The sequence below is a fragment of the Balaenoptera acutorostrata genome, chromosome 13 (assembly GCF_949987535.1).
Source record: "Balaenoptera acutorostrata chromosome 13, mBalAcu1.1, whole genome shotgun sequence".
Lineage (NCBI taxonomy): Eukaryota > Metazoa > Chordata > Mammalia > Artiodactyla > Balaenopteridae > Balaenoptera > Balaenoptera acutorostrata.
Window position 1 is genome coordinate 64,216,483 of NC_080076.1, and position 13,626 is coordinate 64,230,108.

The 13,626-nt window shown below is 53.7% G+C and overlaps 1 protein-coding gene across 3 annotated transcripts; it reads left to right on the forward strand.

Annotated features, from left to right (window-relative positions):
- On the forward strand, window positions 1-13,167 carry CIDEA (cell death inducing DFFA like effector a). 3 transcript variants are annotated; one of them, XM_007196209.1, is made up of 5 exons: window positions 1-94; window positions 6,821-6,965; window positions 7,656-7,802; window positions 10,564-10,745; window positions 12,797-13,167. In XM_007196209.1, exons 1-5 carry the CDS (start codon window positions 57-59, stop codon window positions 12,942-12,944), a joined length of 660 nt encoding a protein of 219 aa, XP_007196271.1. In that variant the 5' UTR covers window positions 1-56; the 3' UTR covers window positions 12,945-13,167. The 3 variants fall into 3 exon arrangements, with proteins under 3 accessions (XP_007196271.1, XP_057383374.1, XP_057383373.1); XM_057527391.1 differs by lacking the exon at window positions 1-94 and adding an exon at window positions 336-439; XM_057527390.1 differs by lacking the exon at window positions 1-94 and adding an exon at window positions 561-715.
- The last annotated feature ends 459 nt before the right edge of the window (window positions 13,168-13,626 follow it).

Genomic DNA, 13,626 nt, shown 5'->3' on the forward strand with positions numbered 1-13,626 from the left:
TAGCGGCGCTTTAAGAGGCTGCGCCCGGGGAGGCCGGCCCCGCAGCGACCCGAGCGATGGAAGTGGCCCGGGACTGCGCCGGAGCCCTCCTCAGGCTAGTGCCCCGCGGGCCTGCGTCCCCGCCGCCCTCGGGGCCCTCGTTTCCCCGCCCCCTCTCGGCCCCCTCCGCCCCCGGCTCCTCTTGTCCCCACGAGCCCCGCATCCCCCTGCCCCCTTCGTCCCCCTGCGCCCCGGTCCTCCTGCGCCCCCTGCGCCTCTCACCCCCCGGCGCCCCTTGTCCTCGTGCGCCCCGCTCTCCCTGCGCTCCCCCACCCCCGCGGCCCCTGCGCCCAGGCGCCCAGCCGGAGCCCAGGCGCGATCCCTTCCCCGCCTCCGGCCGGCCGCCAGCGCCAGGTGTGGCTCCCGAGGTGCGCGGGCGTCCGCGGAACAGGTGACCGTGGTGAGTGCGGAGCGGCTGCATTTCTAGCCGCGACCGCCGCGGGTGCAGACGGGGCCCGTCCCGGGAGGCCTGGGCGCGCGCGCGGCCAGGCTTCTCGGGGTCCCGGACCGCGGCGGGAGCTGGGGCGAGACGAGGGGCGTTGGTGGAGACGCTGGGCGGCCTCGAGGCGGCCAGCTGACCCCTCAGGGCCGCGCGGGCTCCGGCTCCGAGCGTGGTGGGCTAACCGGGGCGTGCCCGGGCCTGGACGCTCCCTGACTGTGCTGGCTGAGCCCCCAGGTTTGTAAGGAGGAGTTTGGGGGGAAGTGGTGACGCTTTGGGGGGCGGAGAGGGGTAGAGGGGCAGAGGGGCCCGCGGACCCCCGCCGCCTCCTCTCCCGGTCCACGCGCCCGTGACCCAGGCCCTGCATCACTTTTTTTTCCATTCTTGGGTTCATCTTCACACCCAGGAAACCCAAACCAATCCTTGTCTGTGAAATCCTAAAGATATTGGGTGGCAGTAACTTTACAGACTTGGGGGAGGGATCCTGCTTCTCTGAAGATCTCCTTGAGTTCTTTAAAATGCAGGTTTTCCAAGGTGACTGGGGTGGAGGGATGGGGTGGGTGAGAGAGAGGGGAGTGTGATCTGTAAGCTTCCGAACCTGGGTCCTTCAAGGGGGATCTGTGCCAGGCCCAAGGTTAGAGGGGGCCGCCAAGATGGAAGGGGGCGCTGTCTGCCGCTCAGGCTTTCTCTTTAAAAACAGGACCCCAGGAAGGTGAGAAACAGACGTTTTCATGCATCTTCACTGATGTGGTTTAGGCCTAAGGGGAAGGCCCTTGGTTTCTTCCTCTACCTCCAGTTTCACTCGCCCCCCAGTCCCACTCCCAAGGGTAGCAACTGCTGACAGTTTGTAGTGCATCCTCCAAACTTTTCTCCCATGGACCTCTCCGAGGTCCTCCCAGCACTGAGCTGGTGGGCCAAGTTGTAAGGACTGTGAGAGGGCCCTAAGCCCTGGCTGGTGTGGCCTGGAGCGGGAGGAGACGAGGCCTGCAGAATTAAGGCTGCCCCTGCCTTTGTACCTGACCCTACAGCACAATCCCAAACCCAAAACATCTCTGTGTGAGGTGGAAGAGACTTGCTTCTGAAATGTTGGCAGATGAGCACATGGGGAAGGACTGATCTGCTTAGACAGCCCTGAGTGCAGGGCTCTGGGAGCTAGGGACCACCTCTGGGGAGGTGTTCTGGCTTTGATAACATTCACACTGACCCTGAGGTTGTTACAGAGCTGATCTCCTTTACACTTTGTGCAAAGTAGCTGCTTTTGTAGCTATTTAGTACCTCTTTCCTTGAACAAGGAACTCTAGGTTTTGAATAGCTGCCCTTTCAGTACAAATTTGACCAGTCTTGTTAGTGATGCAAGCAAGGAATTGACTTTTCTACAAGTCAATCTCCTAGGTTACTGATGCTTACTCCTTCATGGTCTAAACTCTTATTTTAATAATATTCAAAGTGTTCAAAGACTTCACGGTCATGTATTGGATATGATTTCTAACCAAGCATTTTGCTGGGTGGGTCAAGGCACAGCCGGGAGCTGCCACAGTCCCGCCATGGGGCTCCCAGTGGGGCCCACATGTCCCATGTGTTGCTTGTCATGAGCCGGGCCCGCTGGGGAGCAGGAAGCCTCGCAGGGGCCAACACTCCTCTCCTTCCTGCCGCAGTGAGACCCCACCACCCCCGAGACTGTCCCTCAGCCACTGTCCCTGCAGCTCTCGGAGGCCCCGCCAAGCCTGATGGATGCTTTCCAAGGCCTGCCCCTTCTCTGCATTCCCATGGCTGGGGTCACACTTCCCTTCCCTGCACTGTCCTTGTCACCCAGCTTTGGGCACAGAGCTCTGTCTGAGCTTTATCTCTTCACGTGGGCCCTACTTGTCCACCTGACGGCCTGTTCCTGGGCCTGCTTTTCTCCCCCAGTGCTTTCAGAACAAACATCAGTCCAGAGGGTGGCCTAGAAAGATGCCTTCTTGTGACCTGTGGGCCAGCTTTGTTCCACTGCAGTGGGGTTCACGTCCACTGTCAGTCTGTGCCTATTGCTTTATTTCCCACTCTACGAGTTGAGGTCTCCTTACTCCCTCCTGGAAAAATACAGAGACTTCCCTGTTCCTTCACTTCTGGGAGATACACACCCTCACAATTTTCCAGAATGTTCTATGAAGTCTGACTTTTCTTATCGTCTTGATTTCCCCAAACAATCTATTTCCTTGAAGAGCCTGTTTCCTTGTTTTTTTTTTTTCCATGTACTGAGCCATTTCCCTTCCTGTTTTGTGTGATTGCCTGCACGTTCCCAGGGATTAGAGGGCGGCCAACATGAGGGGTTGCCAAAAGCTGGATTCTAAGTCTTCTTAGTGCTCCTGTGACAACTTTGATGTAGTACAGCATTCAGGGGGAATAGCAACACATTTTCAGCCTTGGACTAGTGGCCAGTGACATAAATGATCCCATTAAGAGGACCAGAATTGAGCTGGATTAATATGTTGCTTTGTTCGTGTACCTGGTTGTCCCTGCTGTTCCCTTCGCTGGAGCACGGTAAGCAGGCGTAGTACTTGTTAAGCAGGTTTAGTGTACCTAAGATATCATTTAACCCCTTTTTACATCATCTGTAATATAGTCTTGATTATATATAATTCAGCACATCAAATCACTCATCCTGTTCCTTGGAAAGAATGGCTCATGCCTGCAGGGCCTTCTTATGTGGCTCCTAAGCCTTTTCTCCAACAGTGACCCAGTTCTCTGTTGGGAAACATACGGCGTAAGAACAGCAATAACTGGATGTCCTTCTTTATTGAGGTCGGCTATCTCAGGGCAGCGAGGAGGGAAGGCCCCCGGAGTGACTGCCAGCACTTAATCTGGTCAGAAGTTAAAAGACAATGAGGGCTTTGTGGTGGGCGGAGCTAGGTCAGTGGATCACCTGGGGGCTCACAAAGGTGGCGATGAGGAGATACAGACCACGACTAACTGGGTCAGAGCTGTTCAGCCCAGGGCGTGCCATTGACCGCCCCCCACCCCAGGGCCCAGGTCCAGGTTCCAAGACGTGAACTTTGTCCTCCCGCCCTCCCACTTCTCTGGTTGGCCCTAGCCTGTCTTTTACTCAGGGACAAAGGAATGACTCCCTGCTCTGGGGGGAGGGAGGCTCTTGTTGGCAGGCCCTGGGCTCCCCACACCAGAGGAGGGTTTCACCAGTGGGCAACCTCCCCCCCCCACCCCGACTCTGACGATCCCTCCCTCCATGCCCTGAGCCTCCCTGGTACTCAGCTGCGATGCTCGCCTTTGGCCTGGTCAGGCAGTGTGCTGGTACACTTCTTTCCTCCTCACCGCGAGCTCAAGTTTCTGATGATGCTATGATCAGGTTAAGAACAGAGCCAGGTCCCAGCTGTGAAGCATTGTGTGGATAATCCTCGCTCCCTTGTCCACCGGGCTGCCGGGGAGGGCTCTGAGCGTCAGCCCAGCAGAACGTGGGGCCCTGGTTGTCGTGTTGTGTAATGAGGAGCCTGTGTAACTCCCTGGAACCGGGGCAGAGGTCTGGAGGCCGTGTGTCAGGCCCTCTGCTGGGTTGGTTCAGCCCCGGACTCCCTCGCTGGGCCGCTCTAATTCTGGGGGGGGAGCCGTGTGGGGACCACTGGCCAGGCATAGTCCCCTTGCAGCTGCCACGCTGGCCACAGGCTGGGTGGTGACACTGGAGAGGAGCTGCGGGTGTCCTCCCAGCCCACAGCTCTTCTTCACTGGCTCTGGCCAATGTTTACTGCTTGGGACTTGAAGTTCAGAGAGATTCCTTATTAACTGGGTGACCTTGAGAAACCACTCTGAGCCTCAGTTTTCTCACCTGAGAAATGGGGTAATACTTTCCTTGTAAGGCTGTGATGAAATTAGTTAATATATTTAAAAAGCCAGCACAGGGCTTCCCTGGTGGCGCAGTGGTTAAGAATCCACCTGCCAATACAGGGGACACGGGTTTGAGCCCTGGTCCGGGAAGATCCCACATGCCGTGGAGCAACTAAGCCCGTGCGCCACAACTACTGAGCCTGCGCTCTAGAGCCCGAGAGCCACAACTACTGAGCCCGTGCGCCACAACTACTGAAGCCCACACACCTAGAGACCATGTTCCATAACAAGAGAAGCCACCGCAATGAGAAGCCTGCGCACTACAATGAAGAGGAGCCCCCGCTCGCCGCAACTAGAGAAAGCCGGTGTGCAGCAACGAAGACGCAATGCAGCCAAAAATAAAAATAAATAAATAAATTTATAAAAGCCAGCACGTTGCTGGCTGTGGCAGGTGCTCGGATGCCTGCAGTCACGAGGCACAAGCCTGATGCCGGCTAAATATGCTTCACACCAAATTCTTGCTGACAATCTAGGTAAAGAGGTTGTGACGCCAATTCTAGCATGTAAGGATGGGGGAGGGGCTTCCCACACAGCACCAAGCATTTCTCAGTCGCTGGCAGGGTGTCCAGGGAAGGCAGATTCTTTACCACTGGACCACCAGGGAAGTCCCTGAACTCAGTTCTGACACCATCTACCCAGAGACGGTGTCAGATTCCGCAGGGTGAGGGCTCAGCCCCACAAGACTGCCCCCCACCCGCCCCCCGCACTTCAGATGCCAGTCGCAAGTCCAGGTTGTCACCTTTGTCCATAAGGAAAGTCCAGTCTAGTTGGAGAGATAAACCATAGATAAATGACTGTGTGTGATATATATATATATAGATATAGATATAGATATATAGATGCATATGTATATAGATGCAGGTGTGTGTATATATAGTATATATGTATATGCAGGTGGCCGACACTGGCAAACAGGGCAGGTGTTCCTAGAATTTTAACCTTCGTAATTACTCTAGACAAACTGCTATAAGTGTCAGAAAGCAGTCATGTCCTCACTTTGTATCTTCTAGGTTGTCCCCCAAAATAAAGCCCTTTGTTTCATTCTCCTGATTGTCACTGAACAAGGATTTGTCCAATAGTCACCACCTATTTGAGTGCTGTTCGGGGTTGGGGGACAGTGCCATGACAGGTGCTAGTCCCTCGGGGTCTGAGGAGATTGAGTGTCCAACATTTATCACAGTGGCCAGCACAAAGCAGGACCTGGGACATTGCTGATTTCTGTTTATATTGTGAATAATTTCTCTACAGATACATTCCTGATATAAAAACATCCACTGTCCAGGGTGGAGCTCCTCCCTCAGTGCCAGACTGGTCGCCACAGAGACTGAAAACCCCCTTCCAGCCCCACCAGCAAGGCGCATCTGGTCCCCTCCAGATTTATTTAGACAACTTCTTGCTTGTGGGTTTAAGAGCACCCATGGTGTCAAAGGTGGTTCTGCATTTCTTTGATTGTTGTCAAATCTTCACCTCTTCACTGATATGCAGGCTTTTCTTATTCCTTCTTAGCCTGTGGCATCTAGATCACCTTTCTGAGGCAGAGACCAGGTGCCTGGTCTGAATCCCAGCTCTGACCTGTGGGGCCGCTCTCTGGTCTGAGTTTCTTCACCTGTAAATTGAGAAAACTAGGTTTTTTGAGGATTGAGTTAATACATATAAAGCAAAATATGTGTATGTTAAAAAAAACTACTAAAGTTACTACTTGTCAGCTGTTTTTAATTTACCCTTCACTTTATTACTTTTTAGTATTTGCTAGGTAACAAAACTTTAATAATCAAGGGTTGGGGATTTTTTTCCTCAGAAAATTGTCTTCATTTGGTTTTACTACGTTGTTTTCTTTTCCTATGTTAGTTCTTTTTTTGTGGTGAATTGTTAAATTAATTCTTTGATAAATGTGGAACTCACTCCAAAGTGCCACATGACATACAATCAGAAGTGGTTGCTTTTCCAGCCGCAGTGATTACAGGGTTCTGCTGTTCCTCATTTATCCTAATTTCAAAAAATTGGTTTATTGCTATAGTGAACACTATCTGGCTTTTAAATTTCTGGCTTTGTCTTATTGTGCAAATATGTAACTATTTGTGTGTGTGCCTAATTCTTTAACTCTGTTCAGTTACTACATGGCCTGGAGAAATCATTTTCTTAGATTTTTCAGCTCTAAAACCCATGTTTGCAGAATATAATTGTTATTTCTCTTTTGATGACCTTACCTTTCCTTCTCAAACAGTTACTGCAAGGGCTTTGAATGTTCTGGTAAAAATGGGTGTAACGATGGTTGTATTTTTTAATTTTATGTATTTGTTTGTTCCTTGGATGTCAGGTACACAATTTTTAATCATCCCCAACCATTGGCTTCCTTTCTTTTAGGTGCAAATACTAAGCTTGTCTTATTTCTGTGTACTTCAAACCTCTCTTTAAAGACTCTTCTTTAAAGTAACATCAATTTGTTTTTACTTTTCCCTCCATTTCTAGGCCCCTGACGTTTATGGGGTCGCAGACGAAGAAGGTGCTGCTCACACCCCTCATGCATCCCGCTCGCCCCTTCCGGGTCTCCAGCCATGACAGGAGCAGCCGCCGAGGGGTGACCGCCAGCAGCCTGCAGGAGCTCCTCACCAAGGTACCCCCACCAGCCCACATGGGTCCCGGGAACAAGCCAGTGCAAGACAGAGGGTCTGTGTCCTGGCCTCAGAGGTTCTGGGGGAGCCTTCTGACATTAAAGGGAATATTGCTGTGTCCCTGTCCCATAAAAGACTTAGGTACAGAGACGAAAACCTTCAAAGTAGCCATCAATTGATAATGTGGCTTTGGTTCTTTGACAGGGGGAATATAGGAGGCAGCAACTGTAGAAATCTGGTTTTGGTTATAAAGGCCAGGGACGAATTGTCCTTAATGTAAAATAGCGTCCTCGATCGCCAGATAAGGAAGAATCATAGACTCTCATCGGAGACGAGAAATGAGAATCCAACACGCCGTCTCTGAAGCGACAGAGATGTGGGCTCTTTAAGTATCACAGATACAGGGTCGTTCTTTTTATTTGTCCAAATAAGCAGGACATTTTAGAAACTGAATATTATTCAGTGTAATCCCTTATCTCACATCGTTGAAACCTCTGAAGAAGTTAGGTCCGTTTGATTTTTTAACTTCTCTTTTCCAAGCACAGTCATAGACACCAGGTAAGGTACATCTTTACCATTTAAAACCCTCAAAATCGGCCAACACTTCTGGAACCATGACTTAGTTGATGCCATGGATGGGTCCAAACAGAGTCTCTCACTTCACCCCGTGACGCTGGTGTGTTCTGACCTAGACCCTGGATGCCCTGGTTATCACCAGCGGACTGGTCACGTTGGTGTTGGAGGAGGACGGCACCGTGGTGGACACGGAGGAGTTCTTCCAGACCCTGGGGGACAACACTCACCTCATGGTCCTGGAGAAGGGACAGAAGTGGACACCGGTAAGCGTGTTGTCTGGGCAGCTTCTGGGAAGGCTTCTCACCTATGGAAGTGCGGTCCCCACTTTGGGGTTGACCGGCCCACTTTCCAAATACTTCCTTTGTGTTCACCTGATAACTGGATCTCCTACCCTCCAGGGATGCTTTCAACTATTTCTAGGAAACTTGGCATCTTTATGAACCTGGACTATGTGATTTAGAGCCAGTAATTCTGAGGGTCAGGCTTTGGCCAGTGAGGGGCTACAGATCCGGTTAGAGTGTGTGGATATGACCTGTGACCACTCACTGTCTGTGACCTCAGGAGGTGGCGAGCTGACACAACTGGTAAAATTAGGGAGGGGTGTGTAGGTGTAAACACAGTGATTTAGGCAAGCAAAGAGGTAGAATAAAGGGTTTTATTTCTGAGAAAACTATAGGTTATATATCTTGGAAAACATTCCCACCATAAAACACCTAAAAATGTAAAGCAAAATATTCAAACATCTTTTTGTATGCCTAACTGACCTTCAAGAAAGGGAAATCCTCAGAATCCAACATTTTATGGAAACCAGGATCCAGAGAGGGAAGCAGGCAGGGAAGCTGGCATCTCCCCTGTGGGCAGCCAGTGACCCCAGCTCTGCTGGATGCTGGGCGGACAGCTGCCCAGAGCTCTCTCCTGAGCACCTGGCCTCAAGCTGCCCCCCTGAGGCTTTAGGGACTGCTGAGTCCCAAACCACGCAAGCTGGAGTGTAGTTTACAGAGACCCGGGGAGGAAGCATCAGTGGACGGAGTTTATTCACTGATGCTTGTGACCCAGCTGGTCCCTCTCTCCAGCCCCCATGACCCACGTCCTCATCCCCAGAACCCAGGAACGTGTCACTTTACGTGGCAAAGGGGACTTGGCATGGGGTGATGATCCTGGATTGCCTGGTGTGGCGGTGTCATCACAGGGTCCTTGTAAGGGGGACACAGGAGGGTCAGCGAGGGCGGAAGCAGAGAGAGGAGTGACGGGAAGACGGGCCACGGGCCGAGGGACAGAGGCGCCTCTGGAGCCGGGACGGCAGCCTCAGCAGGACAGCCTGCGGCTCACTCAGGACCTCCAACCCCCAGAACTGTCAGAGCATCAGTCTGTGTTGCTTTCAGCCACTCAGCTTGTGGCCGTTGGTCCCAGCAGCCCCAGGAAACTAATTCAGAAGGGAAGGGTCTTTTATGTTTGTTTTGCTAGTGAAATCCTCTTTTACTTAGTGGGGGAGTCAGTCGCCATGTGACAGGTTGAAGCCCCCGCGTGGTGGGCACTGAGCTGGGGGTCAGGGTGGTGACAGGAGGCTGTGGACGAGAGTGGCACCGATATGGTGGTTCTCGGGGTGAGAGGAGGCTTCTCTGTCTGGTAACAGCCTGGTTGACGTGAGTCTCACGCGGGGTCTTAGGCGTCTGGATCTCCTTCCTTCAGGGATCGTAAGTCCTGCCCCACTTGTAGGGGTTTCTCAGTGAGGCTACTTGACTTGACTTGGCCAGAACTTCCAAGAAGTAGCCGCCAGGGGTCTCCCTTCCTCAATCCAAAGCCTTGGAGCCTGTCCCGTGGGGAGCAGGTCCTCAGAGCATCTTCAGGGGCCTCCTGGGTCCAGATGATGGAAACCACACCCCCATTAGGTCCCGAGTTTGGGGAGGCATCTCGATTTTGACTCAAGACCAAGGATGTTGGGAGAGTGAGATTAAAACTTTCACGCGTCAGAGAGGAGCTGTGTCAGGGGCTCAGGTGGAACTCACCCCTTGATTCTGTAATCTTAATTTTTACTAACGTTTCCTAAACGACAGACACACCCTCTCCGAGGCAGCAGGACCTCGGTGCGTTAGTCGGTGGGCTGCAACCATCATGTGTCCAAGTGGGCGGGGGGTGGGGCGGGAAGAGAAGAGGGGCTCCAGCAAGAAGGGTTTGGGTGCTTTTAGAGGAATTTATGGTTTAAATTCAAATTTAGTAGATTTTTGTAAGAGTATTTAACACTCACAGCCTCAACTACTCCCAACACCTAAGGTTCATGAAAGTTGTACCTCTATTTGAATCCTGGACACTGCAGGACCATGTTGCAGCAAACCCACCAGGACGTGTGCCTGGGACATATACCTGGGATGTGTACCTGGGACAGCTTTGTTCTCTCTTGTTTCTTCTCAAAGCTTCTGTGGGAAGACTGTTTATAAACCTGGGATTTATAGAGGTCTCCGACCTTCTCTCCCAACCACAAGGGTCTCAGGTAGACCGAGAGTAGGTCCCACTAGTGTCCCCAAGAGGCCAACCTTCTTCCAGGGCAGGAACTAGAAATCAGGGGAGCCCACGATTTATCACACGCCACCAGCCCTGGCTTAGCTGTGGATTCTGGCACTTTCCGTGGTGCCTCTCGTACGGCGGGAATAGCGTGCCCGCTGGCCGTCAGGCGGGCTGTGGCACAGTCGTCAGCAGGCGGCCGCGTGGCCCTAGGTGACCAGGGTGAGTGCGTTTCCACCTCAAGTCACCGGCACAACTGTCCACTGACCCCTGGACGCTGAAGCCGAATCACACTCCTCTCCAGTCACTGAACAGAGCAGCTTGGAGGAGGGCACTTTCTTATGGGTTTGGACCCCATGGCAACATAAGCACACTGATCTGCTGAAAACATTCCTTGAATAGTTAGCGGCTTAGTCACAGATTTTAAGCTGACAGGACAGCTGAAACCAGCCTAAAACCAGAGGCACAGGATTTGTTGGTCACAGCGAGGCCAGTGCTGCAGGCTTTCTTCCTCCACGGCTCTAGGGTGGTACCTACATCCCAGCCCGCCAGCCGCCAAAGAGACAGGGGATCGCGAGAGTCACCTTCGACTTGTACAAGCTGAACCCCAAGGATGTCATCGGCTGCCTCAACGTGAAAGCCACTATGTACGAGATGTACTCGGTGTCCTACGACATCCGGTGCCCGGGCCTCAAGGCCCTGCTGAGGTAACAGACTTGGGGACCAGAGAGTCTGGACATGGCGGGCAGCCCGTCCCCAGCCCCTCGAGCCCCGGCCTGACTCTCACTCATGTTGTCATAAAAGCTCTTACGCCACAGACTTACTCAGAAAACAAAAACTTGAGCCAAAATACGTAGTTTTCTCCAAAGACCAATAAATACGAAATGGAAAGAAAACCTAAATAATAAATAGAAAGAAGAACCAAATTCCTTTTAAAACCTAGAGCTGTGCATTTAAAAACCTTATTTCTCAGCAATGACAGCTAAAACCAGAGCCAAGGAGATTCTGACCTGGTTTGTGCAGATTAGCCCCCAAACCTGGATGAGGACTCGCACATGTAGTTCTGTGTTACGGAACTTGAAGCTGGTGGGCAGGAGGCGCTGGCCTTGCCCCTCTCCACGCACTGCCAGGGCACCCCTACCCCACAGGCCGGGCCTGGAGAAGACGGGTCCCGATCTGTACCCCAAAACAGTTTGAACAAATCCTCTATGTGCACCAGGCACACTCCGGACACCCGGCCTGTGAGCCCGGCACCAGGGGTTCCCGCCCAGCCTTGCTTCTGAGCAGCCAGCTGTGTGACCTTTAACAGGTTACTCAACTTCTCTGAGCCTCAGTTTCATCATCTTTAAAATGAGGAGTTTGCTTCCAACTTCTCTGATCGCATAGGCCCTAAATACACCTGCTTCCAGCCCTCCGTTAATCCGTCACTGAGCCTCTAAAGAAGGGATTCGGGTTGGGCGGATGCAGGGAGAGGGTGACAGGAGAAGGAGGTCTTTGAAGTTCGCCTAAGAGGTGCCACGTGACACCTGATGTCCCCTGCACAGCTCCCCGGCAGGGCCTGCCTGTTTCTCTGGGGTGCTGGTCCCCTCCTTCTGCTGTCCCAGGACGGCTTCCCTGAGGGAAGCACGGGGCAGGGTAGTGTGGGCGGGGAACGAGGCTTTCCTCATTCTGGAAATGAGGCTGGTCCTTCTGACGGGGCTGCACGCCTGGTACACGGTCATGCAGGCAGACGGTGGCTTCCTTTGGCCTCCTTTCCCACCCAGAGTCACCGAGGCCCGGTCCCAGACAACACATACTGTCCTGCTGCTGGAATCTGGACCGCCCCCCCATTCCCCAGTGAGCTTCCTCTTTTTGCTGAGACGGGTGAGAACAGCTTGATTGCTTGATTTTTCAAGTGAGTCGGGAGAGTTACAACAACTTAGATAAGTGTAAAGAAAGTGAACCCACCTCAGCAAAATCTTTCCCGAGAGACGACCCAGCCTTCTTGTCACTGATTCTCACCGTCTGGTGGATCTGAGGGTGGTGCGAGCAGCTGCAGGAGGCCCCCAGATATGAGGCTTTGCCGGCCAGGCCCCGCGGGGACGCCAGGAGTGGAAGTCCCCACCAGTGCGGCCGAGCCCCCGGTTCCTTGTGAAGGAACGGACCTTAAAATGCGTGGAGTTCCTCAGCTTTGGACTTGGTAGAGAATAAGAATTTGAGTTAGAGCTATTTTTTAGTCTGAAACAACACGAATGCCAGGTCAGCCTTGGGCTCAGACGCCCAGGGTTGAGTCGCGGTGTCCCGTCCGCCCTAAGCAAACTGGGTCACAGGGTCCCAATGGCAGGTGTGTTGAGTCCCCTCCAGCCTGGGGTTCCTTTCACCCCGACTCGACTGAGTTCAGCCACAAGCTCCACAGCCCCGGCAAGGCCGCCAGGGTTAGCAAGCGGCCAAAGGAGGACAGAGCCTGTGCTGCCTGGGCCGCCTGCTCAGCATGTTCCAGTGACTTGGTGACAGGCCACAATCGGGAGAGGCCAGGGGACGAGTGGTCCCAGGCCAGTGGCAGGGGAGCTGCCGGAAACGCAGAGTCCCAGGTCCCATCCAGACCTCCGGAGCCGGCGCCTGCATCTCAGCGCTGGGAGGCTGTGCCCTGGGAGCTGGGACTGGAAAGTGCTGGAATGTGGGCTGTGTGGCCCTGAGCGCATGTGGGGGTGGGAGTGGGGAACCCCTGTCCTCTGCCCCACAGGCCCGGACCGCCGCACAACCGCCCCGTCTCTTGCAGGAGCCTGCTGTGGTTCCTGTCTCACACCGCCCAAGTGACCGGCCAGTGTCTCGTCCACACGGGCACCTACATGCTCCGAGTGCTGGCTGACACGGAGGAGCGGGCGGTGCCCGGCCCGCGCCCTCGCCGGGGGATCACGAGTGGATAGGGGCGCACGGTGTGGAGTCTCCGCTGGCCTCAACCCCGCAGGTCCCTCTCCGGGGACGCATTCCGAAGACACTGTGTTCCCACCACGTGTCCCCTGCTCAGGAAAGAAAAGGGGCCTGAGGGCACTGCCAGGGGCCAGGCGGTGGAGGCCCCCCAGGTGGGGATGGGGTATGGGGACGAGGGCAGCACGAGGCCTGCGGCTCCACAATAAACCAGTCAAGAGAGTCGCTGTGATACCGCACTTCTTCCTCCTGTCTTCTTCATGTCAGAAAAGCACACAAAACTCACAGAAGCAAAACTCAGCCAGAGATGCTCTGCTAACACGTGCAATCACTTTTAAGTCTGTCAGGAGACAGGAGGGTCAGATGTTACTGTGGGGTTTTTTAATGTCGGTCCTGAATGAGCCCAGTGACCTGAAAGCCTGTGGATCTGAATTTTTAGAGGTGATCAAGCTGCACTGGCAACCTTTCCTTAAAACAAAGCTGCTCCGGGGCTTCCCTGGTGGCGCAGTGGTTGAGAATCTGCCTGCTAATGCAGGGGACACGGGTTCGAGCCCTGGTCTGGGAAGATCCCACATGCCACGGAGCAGCTGGGCCCGTGAGCCACAATTGCTGCGCCTGCGCGTCTGGAGCCTGTGCCCCGCGACGGGAGGGGCCGCGATAGAGAAAGGCCCGCGCACCGCG